This window comes from Aspergillus pseudoviridinutans, assembly GCF_018340605.1.
Source record: "Aspergillus pseudoviridinutans IFM 55266 DNA, scaffold_1, whole genome shotgun sequence".
In the NCBI taxonomy this organism is placed as follows: domain Eukaryota; kingdom Fungi; phylum Ascomycota; class Eurotiomycetes; order Eurotiales; family Aspergillaceae; genus Aspergillus; species Aspergillus pseudoviridinutans.
The window spans coordinates 379,493-393,019 of NW_025091281.1; the positions used below are offsets into that span (position 1 = coordinate 379,493).

The following is a 13,527-nucleotide window of genomic DNA, read 5'->3' on the forward strand; positions in this document are numbered from 1 at the left end:
ACTATGAACGACACTAGCGGTAATGGTTGCGAGGATATGAGACATGGCCCACATCACAAACAGGTTATCGGCGTGTTCAGGGACGGCGTTCAGGTCTGGGCAGGGAGCCTTCACTGTTTATCAGATCCCGGACGAACTATTCGAGACATTCTGAATGGAACAGGAAATACAGACCTCCAAATCATTCTGCCTAAACTGCTGTCCGACTCGGATTCTGTCCGAATGATGAGGATGGGTCCCTATCAAGCCAAGAATCGTAGATATAAAGCCGCCGGTGAAAGGCAAGGGTCGTGATTAACCACTCTCTAAGACAAGGACCACAAGGCAAGATGAACCTGCGTCTATTGACTCTTGCCCTCGCCGGCCTGGCGGCCGCAAGTCCAGTTGACCTCCAGGAGCGCCAATGTACGTATCCTACTCTCCATCTTTGACTCCTGCCTAACACGAGCAAAGTATCATCCGGAAACGAACTGCGCGATGGCCCCTGCAAACCGATCACCTTCATTTTCGCCCGTGCATCCACGGAGCCAGGTCTCCTCGTAAGCACTCCCCGCATGCTTTGCAATAGCAAAGCTAAGGCAAACAGGGAATATCCACTGGCCCAGCAGTCTGCAACAACCTCAAAGCCGCCAAACCAGGCCAGGTAGCCTGCCAGGGCGTCAAACCAGCCTACACAGCTGATCTGGCATCCAACGCTCTTCCCGATAACACCTCCCCCGCAGCTATCAACGAAGCCATAGGCCTATTCGAGCAAGCTGCGTCGAAGTGTCCAGACACGAAGATTGTCGCCGGGGGTTATAGCCAAGGTACGGCCGTTATGGACGGTTCCATCAAGCGGCTTCCTGAGGAGATCAAGGACAGAATCAAGGGTGTGGTGCTGTTTGGGTATACGCGCAACGCGCAGGAGAGGGGGCAGATTGCGGATTTTCCCAAGGAGAAGGTCAAGGTGTACTGTGCTGTGGGGGATCTGGTCTGTGATGGGACGTTGATTGTCACGGCGGCGCATTTCACGTATGGGGTGGATACGGGCGATGCAGCGCAGTTCTTGCTGGGGAAGTTGTCGACAGCTTGAGTCTGATTCATGTCTTTTAAGCATTGTGGTGCCGTCGGAGTCAGAGACCTATGACTGGGTTTTGAATCTGGATCCGGCGTATATACGGATTACTATTCAGTAGTCTGAAGTACCTCTATGGTTGATCTGAGTAGGATATACAACTTGCATATGCATAGCCAAGGTGCTTACCTGCATGCTAATATATATTGTGAACCACAGTACATCCCAACTCCCTGACAGTTCGATCAACAGTTGGAGCCTTGTTAGATTAATTATCAATCCTAAAGAACATAGATAACACTGGCACTTTCTTTTAAATAGAGGCTTCTTTGCTGTCCCTTAGCTGTTGTGCTCTATGCCGCTTTAATTGTCTGTGTTGGTGGACTGTGATGACTGATCCACCGCCAAGGCCCTATTGGGTTGATAGCCGATATCGCCAGTTTAATAAACAAACCCCGTATTTCCCCTTCTCCAAGCTCCTTCTTCCGTTCACTTTCCATCTCGGTCCTAAAAGATTAATCCAAAAAGAGGCAAACATGTCGTTCTATCCTCCCGGCTGGGACTACGAGCGCGTGATGGACTGCCGCGATGGGGACTTCGAAACCCTCGCTGAGGAACAACGCATAACTCTAATAAACGGTCTCAAAGAAGCAGGGCTGTACCAAGCTTACGAAGACAAAGTAATAGAAACAGTCATGGATTCCATGGAAGCCGAACGACTAGCTGCAGAAGCCACCAAAACAGAAGAGCAGAAACTGGCTGATCGCGAAATCTATGCTCCCTACATCGACACCCTAAAGAATGTCTTCAAATTCGAGCCGGAATGGTCAGAATGGGGCTTTGTGGTCTTTCGCGCGACTGCCTATGGCCCTGAGCATGAGGCGAAGTGGGCGGAGTTTCGCCGGCGCTGGGACCAGATCATTGAGGAGGAGCATGCTGATCGGCGGGGTTTTCATCCCAAGTCAGATCGGGCGATTGAATTGCTGCAGTTTCGGTGGGTAGAGGATCCGTCACTGGACGGGGCGTCACCGGTTGAGGTTTCTCGGTAGGTGGTGGTCATCATATATTTAGGGATTTCTCTGTTCTAACGGAATAGGCGTTTTGACGAAATGTGGGCGGATCTTCCCACTGGACTCACCACTACAGCCTGTCTCATGGTGACTCCTGAGGCTCTGGAGTCAGTCCTCAACTCACCTCTGCCCTCTTCAGCGCCCCTGAAGCATCCTTTCGTGGTTGCAGTCTCCAGGGTCGCGCACTATCCACGCCCGGAGCTCACGCTTGCCGAAGCAAGCGAAGATGTCTTTGGTCAAGATTTCAAAGGATACTTCAATGTCGCCGTTAAGAGCCTTTTGAACCATTTCTACCCTATCGTCGCGCTGGATATCATGGACCTCCCTCAACTGGCGKGTCGCATGAAGGATATCTGGTGCGATACGTGTGGGGGAGGTATACGCCATCATCTGCAAGAGTCTAGTTGATCAAGAGTCCTTCCGTCCTTTTTCAGTCACTTTTCCGGGAACCATAGCTAAACGATTATACTCAAACCCGCGATATTTGTCGGTTCGTCTCCCTGAGCCAGATCATTTCCCCTTGTGTTGTCGAAGCCATCAAATCGGGCATCAACCCCAAATGCACCAATCTAAAACTGGGTGTTTATTACTCTGTGCTTCAGACGGAGAATTGGAATACCAGAATAATTCACGCAGTCGTCCCGGCTCAGTAACCAGAATGCTATCCATGATCGCAATCAGAGAGACGCAAAGTAAATGCAGAGAGGCAGATCTTTGTCGTCTCTTCGAGAATCATGGCCCTACGCTTCTCAAACGAAACCTTGCCAAGGTGAACGGCGGCTTCTGCCCTGTGATAGAACCTTCTCATGCAGCGTTCCATCTAGAACCACTCCTTCATGGCCATTATGGTTGGCCACAGGTGCATCCTGGATACTTAAGCGGCACAGCGCGTCGACTAGCGGCGAGTCCGCGATGATGTCCAGTGGATCAGCGTCTCACCAAATAATATCTGTAAAGCAAATGGCTCTTGGCCACAGAGGCTCATGCAATGTGGGATCTGCGATTAAACGGAAGTGATACAGCATGTCTGTCGATCTGGATCCAACAGGGTGATTCGGTGTTGGACTAACGAGACCGAAGGGGCTTCAGACCGCATCCTTCGCACGATGATCCGAGCGACAAGGAAGAGGTGATATCAGTCCGTCTCAAAGATGCAGATAATAAGACCATGCGAAGACTCCATATCCACCAAGACTGGCCAGTCAAGAAAATTGAAGTCAGTTGAGCGCCCGTCCGTAACTCAGGCGGAAACGATAGAGCAGCTGAGGTGAAGTGTGCGTTCCATAACGCGGTGATGTGAAAGTGTTGCAGCTCAGCCAACTATCCATTAAGGCACATGTATGTTTTCCAGGTTCTTCTGTCTGGTTGTCCTGGTCACATAGGCGCTACAATGCAATATATGTTGAGTTCTTCGATATGTATCTTCCAAGTGAGCGGTCGTCATCGCAACTGCGTCATTCATGCGCACTCTATCCTATCGTAAAACGAATTGTGCACATTAAGCATAGAGCCACCTCGCAGTGATAGATCATCCACCCGGGCCTCGATCCGAATTTAGAGGTTGAATAGGGCACTGGTTAAGCCATCCGTACACAATAGTTGGACGTGTGCCGGCGTCAGGCTGTTGGCAGAGAAGATAGCTCGAAGCAAACCCACCCGGCCCTGAGTCTCCACAGTATACGATACCGAAGCAGTCCGTTTCCACTATGGTGACCTCAACCAAGGGTCTGACAAAAGCTCTTTCGCCGATTCTCTCTCCTCCGGCCGCCATCGAAGCATCTTGCGCATAAACCCAAGAAACAATTTTTGCTGTGGTCCATGTAAATTCTCTTCCAAGTCCTCCAAGGACACTGAGGGGATTGGTGCTATCGCTTTCCAATTACCTGGTGGTCTCTCATTACTATTAGGACCGATAGGACTGGACAGAGATGCATACCTTCATTGTCAAAGAATTCCTTGGCGTAGTCGCTGTTTCGAAGCAGATCAGTCGGTGGCGGCCCAAGGATGGCAATCATCTCTGCAAGGTGATGGGCGTCGGAATTCTGCTTGTCGGAATCTCGGGCATAGAAAAGATGTCCTTTTTGGAAAAGGTCCCACGTCTGTAGCAGTATTCACAGTGAGTTAAAAGGGACATAGTTTATAACCATAATGAAGTCAGCTTCGAAGTAAGTGCGCTACATACCAAGACGCCCAGATTCCAAATGTCAACTTTCTCGTCCCAAGGCATGCGCAAGACCACTTCGGGAGCCCGATATATGTACGGTTGAATGTCCCCACAGTATGTGCTCGAGCCAACGCGAGCCTGACCAAAGTCACATAACACAGGTCGACCATGATTTTTAGTTCTTCCTAGTTTGCGCGAGGAATAAATAACTCGCTCTCCAACAATCTTACGGGGGCTAGGATGAGATTTCTCGCCCTCCTCGAAATCAGCCAATATTGAGTTGTCTTCAATACCAAGCATGATATTCTTTTCTTGGATATCTAGCAGGGTCAGAGTAGGAAAAACCAGTTCGGTAATAGTGGGTTCATACCGGTATGAACGATGCCTGCTTCCGTATGGAGAAAATCCAGAGCAAGAAGGACATGTGACAAGGTCAGTTTAAGGATCTTCTCAGGAAGAACTTTTGCCGCAAGCATATTCCTTAAGTCAAATAGACTTATGCCTAGAGGTGTGTGAATAAGACACTGGTAGTTGCCTTCGGGGGAGCTGATCTGAAAGGTGTCAAGTGCTCTGCGGACAAGCATGGCACCATGATGGCGCGTGATAAGGGCATTCAGATGATTGTAAACATCTGTTTCTCTTCTTCCCTCTGCTGAATCACGCTCAAAGACCTTCAACGTGGCGTAAGTGTGTTGCCTGGTATAATGTCAATTCTCCACCATCGACGCTGTACGGAAGCCAGCTAGACTAACTGTAGATCTCTGCAGAGCCATACTGTAGAATACGCCCCAAATCCCAACTTTCCAATTACTTGGTACTTTGAACGAAAAACCTCGCCTATTGTCACGGGGTAAAAGCGATCTGGCGAATACCATGGCAGTGTTTCCTCCTCGATCTTCTCGGCTGGGTCAAGAACAAGAAAACCAGATTGAGAGAACTGTCGCACTGGTGAGGCAGCACGCGGCCAAAGTAGCCGCCTAATTAGGGGCCATGATGGGCGGAACAACATTGCTAGTAGAGTGAGCCTCGGTGCCTTGACGAGTGATACAAAGCAAATAGAGATGTCAGGGAGCAGGACGGTAACGTAATTCCCGACCGAGCCGTCCACCCTACCGAGCCGCCCATCATTCCATATAAAATAGCACTCTTCAAGGCTTCGATATCTCAACAACCAAGCGTCTACAGGGTCCAGATTTAAGTATAAGAGATACTATAGTCATATAGAGTTATAAGCTATAGCCTCCTAGTATATATATACTCTCAGGTAACATAAATTACATCTGTATTTTTGGTAATATCGACTTTGTAGATATCAAGAGAGAGGAATAGTGTTTTAGGGCATTATGAAAGAGTATTTATATACTTTAAACTATACATAATCTAAATATCTTACTTACATTGTAGCCTATATAGGCATAGTTGAGATATTGGAGCCTTGAAGAGTGCTATTCTATAGGGAATACAGAGATGGGCGGCTCGGTTGGGAATTACGGTTAGTTTTCTGGCATCAGCGAGCTGACTCAGCTAATGCTGATGTAATCACGCACGTGAGCAAGGCCAGCGCTTCCTTTTACCAACTACTAACTGAGCATCTTTTGTACAGTCAAATCGATCGTGATGATGGGTGTATCCTCAACCTTGTATTACGTGCTGCGCGATATTTGCTTCTATCTGGGTACAGGTACACTATATTTTAGCGATCCTCTATGGACGTGCTGACAAAGGACATCGCGATTCCGTGGTTGGTTCTACCAAGCCTTGAAGAACAAAACAACCAGGAATTTCGCGTGCTTGTTCCTTGTTTGGTGGTTCCCAGCCGATAAGGCTCCCAGCTTGGCCAGCTCGCCCATTGTGATGTTTGCCAAGGCTCTTAAGTTGATTACTCTATGCCAACCACATTGAGGGGGGAAGTTAACACCAGTCTCCAAAGGACATGGATCGCATGAGCAGCCGTCGTTCAGTTGTTAGCTGACCTGCACCAGGTTGGCTGTTTCACCCTCTACATCTGCAACGCCATTTACTGGTCCATGCGGCAGTGTATAGAGCCGTGTCTTTCGTAGTCACTCTGGTTAAGACCTATCAGCCCCCTACTCGCACGATTTGGGTTGAACTTGGACAGAATCCTGATAATACAGCACTTGATGATATTGGCTTGGACCACCTTTGAATATCCCAAAACAGTGATTTATGTACATTCCACCCATGGGCCAAGGCGCTGTCAGGCAGTGCAGGATTCAAGGTTATGGGGAACGGGGATGATCAGCTCTTGGCACCGCAGCGGGATGCACAATAATCACTCTTTTGGGTTAGCGTGGAATGCACCATTGCCAAAAATGGTATACCATCGGTCATAGCCACAGGCATGATCAAGAGCAGGGTAATGGAAATCACCATGATAATGTATATATACAGGCTCCAGCACTTCAAAACTCTATTCCAACCAAAGTCTCAGTTCAGCGAACTGCTCCAATACAATAACAAACCAAGTCATGGACAAACTATTCTCCAGCAAAAACAAATCACCCCAGCCGGTCTGGACCTTCACCATCGACAGCTCCGGCGAAACAATCTCCTGCGCAGGCAGACCAGTCTTCCATCTTACTACCCAAAAATCAACACCGCACCTTACCATCTCGCGTCTCCCACCGCCAGGGCCATGGTCTCCAGCCCCCATCCCCATTGGAACTTGCACCGTCCACAAGTTCCCTTCTAGCAAGATGGACGTCACACTGCACGGACATGAATTTCTGCTCAAGCGCGACTTTCTCAAGAGCGATAACCACCACTTTGACTATCCGCCGCTAGGGCACTTCAAATGGAAGCCGGACGCATGGGGAGGGAGTAAACTCGAGCTGTTTGATAACGAGCGGCGCCTATTGGCAAGATACAACAAGAAGCTGTCTTTGAAAGGACAGGGTCAGCAGATTGAAGTGCTGGTCCAGGGGGATGAACGGTTTGTGGAAATGGTGGTTGTGACGGCGTTGGCGATGAGGCATTATATTGAGGTGGAGAATAAGGATATTAAGAAGGTGACTAAGATTCTTGATGGTGTGGGAGATGCTATGGGGGGTTAGTGTGAAGAACTCAACCATTATATACAACATTAATATGTATCAAGTTTAGGTCTTTAATTCACATCACTCTACGCCTTCAAATAGACTTCCTTCATGCCCTTGGCCACATGAGGATTCTGCACCAGACGGTTATGCCAAGTCGTCAACTCGGGGAATCGCTCGAGATCCAGGTTCGCCTCGCTCGCGCGCGCAACATATGGCAAGATAACCAAATCCGCCAGTGTACTAATAAACTTGTTAGCACGCTGCACATGTGGACGGTAGACTACAGACATACCACTTCTTGCCCACCAGATACGGGCTCCGCGCCTTTTGCAAATGCTCCTCGAGATGCAGATACAGCCGCAGCGCCTTACGCGTGTACAACTCCTCGGAATTATCGCTGTGGATGGTCTTGTTCAGGAACGCGATCCAGTTATTCACCTCCTCTGCTTCCTTGGACCCCTCCTTGTACGAAAAGTGGTGCTCGGCGTCGTATTGGGTGAGAAGGTAGTGCGCGATATCGGTCACGCCAGATGCACCGGTCTTTTTGCCTTCGCTGGTTACGTCGAAGAGGACAGGGAGGCTGGTGTATGCGCTTGCATCGTCGCGTTTGATCTCTTTGACGCTGTGGACGAGGTGGATGCAATGGTGTTGTCTGAGTCGTTAGTACTGAGCGACTGTAGAGGGAGTGGGGTGGGGTACAGCATACCCGATGAGCTGGATCAGCATGGCAATGGTGGCACCCTCCTTGGTCCGTGGTGAGGTGTACAGGGCGATGCGCCCTCTCTGCTCGTCGAAGACGTTCATTGCAATAGCTCTGGCGGGGTAGATGATCAGAAAGAAGAAATCTGCAAGACAGAAAAGTTGAAAGATACGTACCTCGGTGGCAACGGTGCAAAGGATAAGCTTTAGCAGAAACACGTGCTCCTGCAGCGAACATTTCTTAAGTTATCTAACTCGACCGAATCAGGCAACCCATCAGGCCATCTTGCGGAGTCAGCCAATCAGGACTGAGACACGGGAACGTGCCCGGCCAATCCCCGGATTCCTTGGTACGCTATGACTAGTGCCAAATCAATTGGCCAATCAGGCGTTCTTTTACTGCGGGAATGTACTCGATAATGGAGCCTCTCATGGCTAGAAGAGAGATATGAGGAGCACCTCAATGACGTCAACATCATGAAGCTTCATCCATAGGACAATGGTCATTCAGTCTGATGTAAGCATTCTATATAATATGTAGCACTTAAAACAGTAAAACAGTCACATCCTGATGCTACTACATATAATGAGGCATAGATATGATAAGATAGCAGTAGGCTTCTGTGGGTATAAATATGAGCTAGCAATATATATATTGCTACATACCAACTATTTAGAAACGCACAATTCACATGAGAACATGATTATTAGTGATCTATGTTATGCATACTTCCTGATTAGTCCTGCAGATAACTCCATAAATCCTCACAAGCATCTCTCAACGACTTCTCCGTCGTCCATCCCAACTCCACCGCTGCCCGCTCCGCACTGGCAACACACGACCCAACATCCCCCGGTCTCCTCCCCACCACCCGTCTCGGAACCGGCCGCCCCGACACGTCTTCCAGTGTCTGCACCAACTCCAACACGGAATGCCCACATCCCGTCCCAAGATTAAACGTGCGAAACCCATCCCGCACGCGGCCCTCCCGCGCCGCAGCCAACGCCGCCGTGTGGCCCCTCGCCAGGTCCGTGATGTGGATGAAATCCCGGATCGGGGTCCCGTCCGCTGTATCCCAGTCACTCCCGTAGATGAGGAGCTCGTCTCGCTTCCCGGTGAGGATGTCCACGACGGCTGGGACGAGGTTCGAGGGATTGACTTTCGGGTCTTCGCCTAGGAGGCCCGACGCGTCGCAGCCGATTGGGTTGAAGTACCGTAGGGCGACGATGGTCCAGGCGGGGTTTGCGCGGGCCAGGTCGGCGAGGACGGCTTCGCCGAAGAGCTTGGTGCGGCCGTAGGGGTTTGTGATTTGGGAGATGTTGGTTTCGGAGGGGTGAGACGCAGCTGGCTGGTTGAGTTCCGGTTGGTGGGTGCATTCTTCTTCGCGGAGGATGGGGCGGTTCTCGGCTAGTTTGCCGTAGACGTTTGCAGACGAGGAAAAGATGAAGGTGGTGATGCGGTACTGGTCTAGCAGGAAGAGGAGGTCGACGAGCCCGTTGATGTTGTTGCGGTAGTACTTGAGTGGGGTATGGATGCTCTCTTCGACTTGCTTGAAGGCGGCAAAGTGGATGACTCCAATGACGCTTGATTGCCTTGTGGATGGGTTGAGCATGTAGCGGTCGAGCAGGTTCCGCATGGCGGACATGTCGCGGTAGTCGACATCGTACAGCGTCGCCTTGGGACAATGGCCATTCGTGCCGCCAAAGTGCAGTTTCGCGGCCAGCAGGATCCGGGAAAAGACATGACGGTAGCTGTTACTCAGGTCATCGACGATAAGAACATTGTATCCCGCTTTCAGCAGCTCTAGACAGGTATGGCTGCCGATGAACCCTAGGCCTCCGGTGACAAGGACATACTCCTCGCCATCACCGACCGGTGTCAATGAGTCAAACAGCTCATCCGTCTCGCTGTCTGGCGTGGGGACTTCAGAAAAGAGCCGGGGGGAAGCAGATGGGCTTCTTTCAGAATGTGGACTTGAAGTCATACTGCTTGGACAGGTATACCGTATCACAGCCAAAGCAAACGAGCTATTTTCTACAACTTACAGGCTCATCGCAGGAGGCCCATCCTGGACAATAAGTCCAATACATGGCAGTCATCCTCGCCATGATCATGGCATCCAACGCTTCCATGACTTCACGTCGATGATACTATTTTCATCCAAGCTGGACTTCTGGACATGGTAGCCGAGACATGGTTGGTATTTGGTATGTCTGGCTTGGACTCGTAAGCCATACGATACATACCGTAAGTACTCCGTATCTTACATATTGTGAGATTCATACGAGGAATATACTTTGTCTTATCGCGTCGCCATTATTTGCTATTAATGCCACCATCATAGAGGGCGCAGCTAACGGTCAGCTTATGCGCTGGCGCGCCAAGTAGGCAACTACGGAAGCCAACGCCATATCAAATGTGGCGTTTGTGAATGTCTCACCGTTATCGACCAATTATGACACAGCAACAAAAAGATAGAGCTCAAACATGAGACCCAACGATCCGTTGTGGCGGTCAGCCCATTGTGATTTGTGGCTTCTCACTAGTGGGTGCTAAGTTTAGCGCCAGTGACAGCTAACCTGCGCAAGAATGACAGATCTATTCAATCCCTGTCTAGCCCCAGACCTAGGCCTAGACCACTACACACTAGATACACCGAGTCACCGACGCTATTTATTTATTCTTTCAGCGCGTGCATGAATCCCTCCCAACTGGTTGGTCCAAATCGCTCATAGAAATCGCCCTCCACCTCCGTGACAAACAGATAAGCGGCGCGATCGCGCAATTCGCGCACCAAGTCCACCAGCTCGCCTACTGGCGCCGCATTGATCATGTACCCGCACCGGCTCCGATCATAGGGCAATTCGGCGAGTCGACCCTGCACCTCGTCCGAACAGTACCGCTCATACGGCTCTTCGCAGGTCAGAATGAGGTCCGGGCAGGTGTCCGCCAACCCGGCATCGGGCGGTGTGCCAGGGTTATGGACGACCTACACCGCAGCAGCATCAGCATCAGCCACTAGCCAGGCAACTGAATTCAATTCCATTCAATCCCACGGAAAGCCAAAAGGGAAAAAAAAGGCAAAAACTAAAAAAAGAAAAGAACTTACCATCCGATCGCGCAGGATCCCATCATGACTTTTGATATACTTTGTGCAAGCGAGCAGGTACTCCTCTCTCTCCTCCGAATAATGGTTCGGCGTTTCGTCGAGGAGAATCCCACCGAGACCTAAACCCTCCGAGGCCGACCAGCTAGCGTACCGATCGATTTCCTCGTAGACATCTTCCAGAGGCTTATCGCAGTAGTAGATACGAATGTAGCCCACGGTGTAGACGTTCGGGAAAGCGTTGAGCTTGGGGACCTCGCGGGCGTAATCTTTGTTCGGGGAAGGGAGGTCGCCCGGCCCGCTGTTGGGGTTGACCACCACCAGGAAGTCTAGATCGGGGTGGGCGGTGATGCTGCGGAAGTTAACCAGTTCAGTATTATTGTAATACCGATCTAGCTTTTCGAGCCTAGGAATAAAGGATTGGCGGAACTCACGCGTCGTAGAGTGGGGCCCAAGTCGTGGTTGACAAAGGATAAATGTACAACGGAACGAGAACTCCTGACTTTGGGGGCATTTTTGCCGATGGTGATAAGATTCGGTAAGATGGCGAAAGGATGGCGATTATCCGATCAGATCGGGTCACAACGTCTAGTGCAAGTGATAGAATGATGAATGCTAAATAGGTGCTCTGATTGACAGGGGCGAGGAAGCAGGAACCCCCCACTGCGACCGCACATGGTCTATCTAGCTATCTACTCTACTAGTCTACAAGGCTACGACTAGGAGATAGGCTAGCGCTGACAAGGTTGTTTTTTTTTTTGCAGCCATGTGGCGCCGTTGAGAGCCAGTCGTGGTATCACATTTTCCATCGACAGCCTTTCAGTCTCTGCCCAAACACGCCTATCAAAGCTTGGACAATACGATGTCTCAGCTAGCCAGCCACCTATCAAGTACTTCCGCAATCCTGACAAAGCTAATTGATTACCTGTGATTACCTGTGATTACCTGAGATGTGATATGAAAATGAAACATTCAAAGTCAAACATGCCTCCCCGCAACCAATAACCATGGTTTCATCCACGTCAACTGGGCATGACAGCACACAAAGTCGGTAACTGTGGGTCAAAACTCTCGTAGAAATTCTGGCTCAGCGTTGTGAGATACAGATATTCCGCGACCTCGCTCAGATCCTGGACTAAGCCGCGGAGCGTTCCATTATTCATGGAAGGCACTGAGTGGATCATGTAGCTGTAAGCCGTCCGATTCGCTGGAAGCGCCTGCAGATTCGCGTGTTTGGTCTGATACTCCTGATAGGACTGCTCAAAGACAACTGTCACATCGGTCCCGTTAATGTTACTATATCGGGAATCCGGGATCGCGCCCGGGTTATGGATCACCTAATGATGAATCATTAGTAGAGACTCAAACGCATGTCTCGTACCGCCAGGCTGCGTTTGAGTTCGGTATGCTCTAGACACCGTATTGAAACATAATACAAAAAAAGAGACAAACTCACTGTCTGGTCTAGCCTCAGTCCAGAGGCGTTCTTGGCCGCTTCATTGATCGTAGCCAGGTATTCGGCCGAAGACGTGGTATACTCGCTAGGTACCTCGTCGAAAAAGATCCCATGCATGGCAAGAGTTGGCGACAGCGATGCCCAGCCGGAGTAGATTCCCACCTCCTGCAGCACCGTGGTCAGATTCCGGCTCGCATACCCTGTGCGCACGTATCCGACGGTCCGCACATTTGGGTACGCATTAAGCCGCTGAATCTGCTGTGCGTACTGCGAGCTAGGCTGCGAGCTGTTTCCCGGACCACTGCTGGGATTGATGATGATGGTAAAGTTGAGATTGGGGTAGTTGGTCACTCTGACGACATCAATTCACCGACGTTCTGGATGGCACAAGGTGTAGTGTAAACTTACTCCTCGTACAGTGGATCCCACGTACTGTTGGTTTCTGGCCAGACATAGAGAGGGAACAAAATCGTAGCCTTCTTGCCATGATGCTTTCTGGGCAGGATAACTGCCAATGGCACCACAATGACAATAATGACCACAATGGCAATGGCGACGCCGATACAAATCCACAAATTGCGTCGTCCTTTCACTTTCGAAGAAGCCATTGCAGGCGAGCGTGGTGGGACGATTGGAGTGAACAGCACGTAAGCCACTTGACAAGACAAGTGATGGAGATAACAACAGAAAGGCGGATCTATAGCAGCAATCCAAAGCGATCTCGATTCTCTACAAATACTTGAGAACGAACCTTCCCCGACTCCTCCACCACGGTCTCCCCGGCCGGCCGAGAGTATTGGCAATTTTTGACGAGAGTTAGCGGCAGAAGACCAAGACACATCCAGACCCTTGACTCGCTAGACGTATGCCACGCCCAAAACTCAGACACTGGTCGCAGAGTCATAGACTCGTTCCTGA

General features: G+C 50.2%; 8 protein-coding genes across 8 annotated transcripts; 3 read left to right on the plus strand and 5 right to left on the minus strand.

Moving 5' to 3' along the window:
* Positions 1-329: 329 nt before the first annotated feature.
* Positions 330-1,072, plus strand: Asppvi_000144 (cutinase family protein; the record flags this gene model as incomplete). Its single annotated transcript, XM_043296457.1, has 3 exons — positions 330-405; positions 454-539; positions 587-1,072. The coding sequence occupies 3 exons, from the start codon at positions 330-332 to the stop codon at positions 1,070-1,072; spliced, it is 648 nt and encodes a 215-aa protein (XP_043152392.1).
* Positions 1,073-1,590: 518 nt separating this feature from the next.
* Asppvi_000145 (uncharacterized protein) lies at positions 1,591-2,532 on the plus strand (the record flags this gene model as incomplete). The annotated part of the gene is made up of 2 exons (XM_043296458.1): positions 1,591-2,099; positions 2,151-2,532. The coding sequence occupies 2 exons, from the start codon at positions 1,591-1,593 to the stop codon at positions 2,530-2,532; spliced, it is 891 nt and encodes a 296-aa protein (XP_043152393.1).
* A 1,120-nt stretch (positions 2,533-3,652) lies between these two features.
* Positions 3,653-4,764, minus strand: Asppvi_000146 (uncharacterized protein; the record flags this gene model as incomplete). The annotated part of the gene is made up of 4 exons (XM_043296459.1): positions 3,653-3,933; positions 4,061-4,223; positions 4,307-4,608; positions 4,659-4,764. 4 exons carry the CDS (start codon positions 4,762-4,764, stop codon positions 3,653-3,655), a joined length of 852 nt encoding a protein of 283 aa, XP_043152394.1.
* Positions 4,765-6,777: 2,013 nt separating this feature from the next.
* Asppvi_000147 (uncharacterized protein) lies at positions 6,778-7,362 on the plus strand (the record flags this gene model as incomplete). The annotated part of the gene is made up of 1 exon (XM_043296460.1): positions 6,778-7,362. One exon carries the CDS (start codon positions 6,778-6,780, stop codon positions 7,360-7,362), a length of 585 nt encoding a protein of 194 aa, XP_043152395.1.
* A 68-nt stretch (positions 7,363-7,430) lies between these two features.
* On the minus strand, positions 7,431-8,151 carry Asppvi_000148 (glutathione S-transferase family protein; the record flags this gene model as incomplete). The annotated part of the gene is made up of 3 exons (XM_043296461.1): positions 7,431-7,587; positions 7,640-7,999; positions 8,054-8,151. 3 exons carry the CDS (start codon positions 8,149-8,151, stop codon positions 7,431-7,433), a joined length of 615 nt encoding a protein of 204 aa, XP_043152396.1.
* A 632-nt stretch (positions 8,152-8,783) lies between these two features.
* Positions 8,784-10,031, minus strand: Asppvi_000149 (uncharacterized protein; the record flags this gene model as incomplete). Its single annotated transcript, XM_043296462.1, has 1 exon — positions 8,784-10,031. One exon carries the CDS (start codon positions 10,029-10,031, stop codon positions 8,784-8,786), a length of 1,248 nt encoding a protein of 415 aa, XP_043152397.1.
* A 693-nt stretch (positions 10,032-10,724) lies between these two features.
* On the minus strand, positions 10,725-11,667 carry Asppvi_000150 (spherulation-specific family 4 protein; the record flags this gene model as incomplete). The annotated part of the gene is made up of 3 exons (XM_043296463.1): positions 10,725-11,036; positions 11,157-11,505; positions 11,588-11,667. 3 exons carry the CDS (start codon positions 11,665-11,667, stop codon positions 10,725-10,727), a joined length of 741 nt encoding a protein of 246 aa, XP_043152398.1.
* Positions 11,668-12,175: 508 nt separating this feature from the next.
* Asppvi_000151 (spherulation-specific family 4 protein) lies at positions 12,176-13,217 on the minus strand (the record flags this gene model as incomplete). The annotated part of the gene is made up of 3 exons (XM_043296464.1): positions 12,176-12,490; positions 12,610-12,961; positions 13,018-13,217. The coding sequence occupies 3 exons, from the start codon at positions 13,215-13,217 to the stop codon at positions 12,176-12,178; spliced, it is 867 nt and encodes a 288-aa protein (XP_043152399.1).
* Positions 13,218-13,527: the final 310 nt, after the last annotated feature.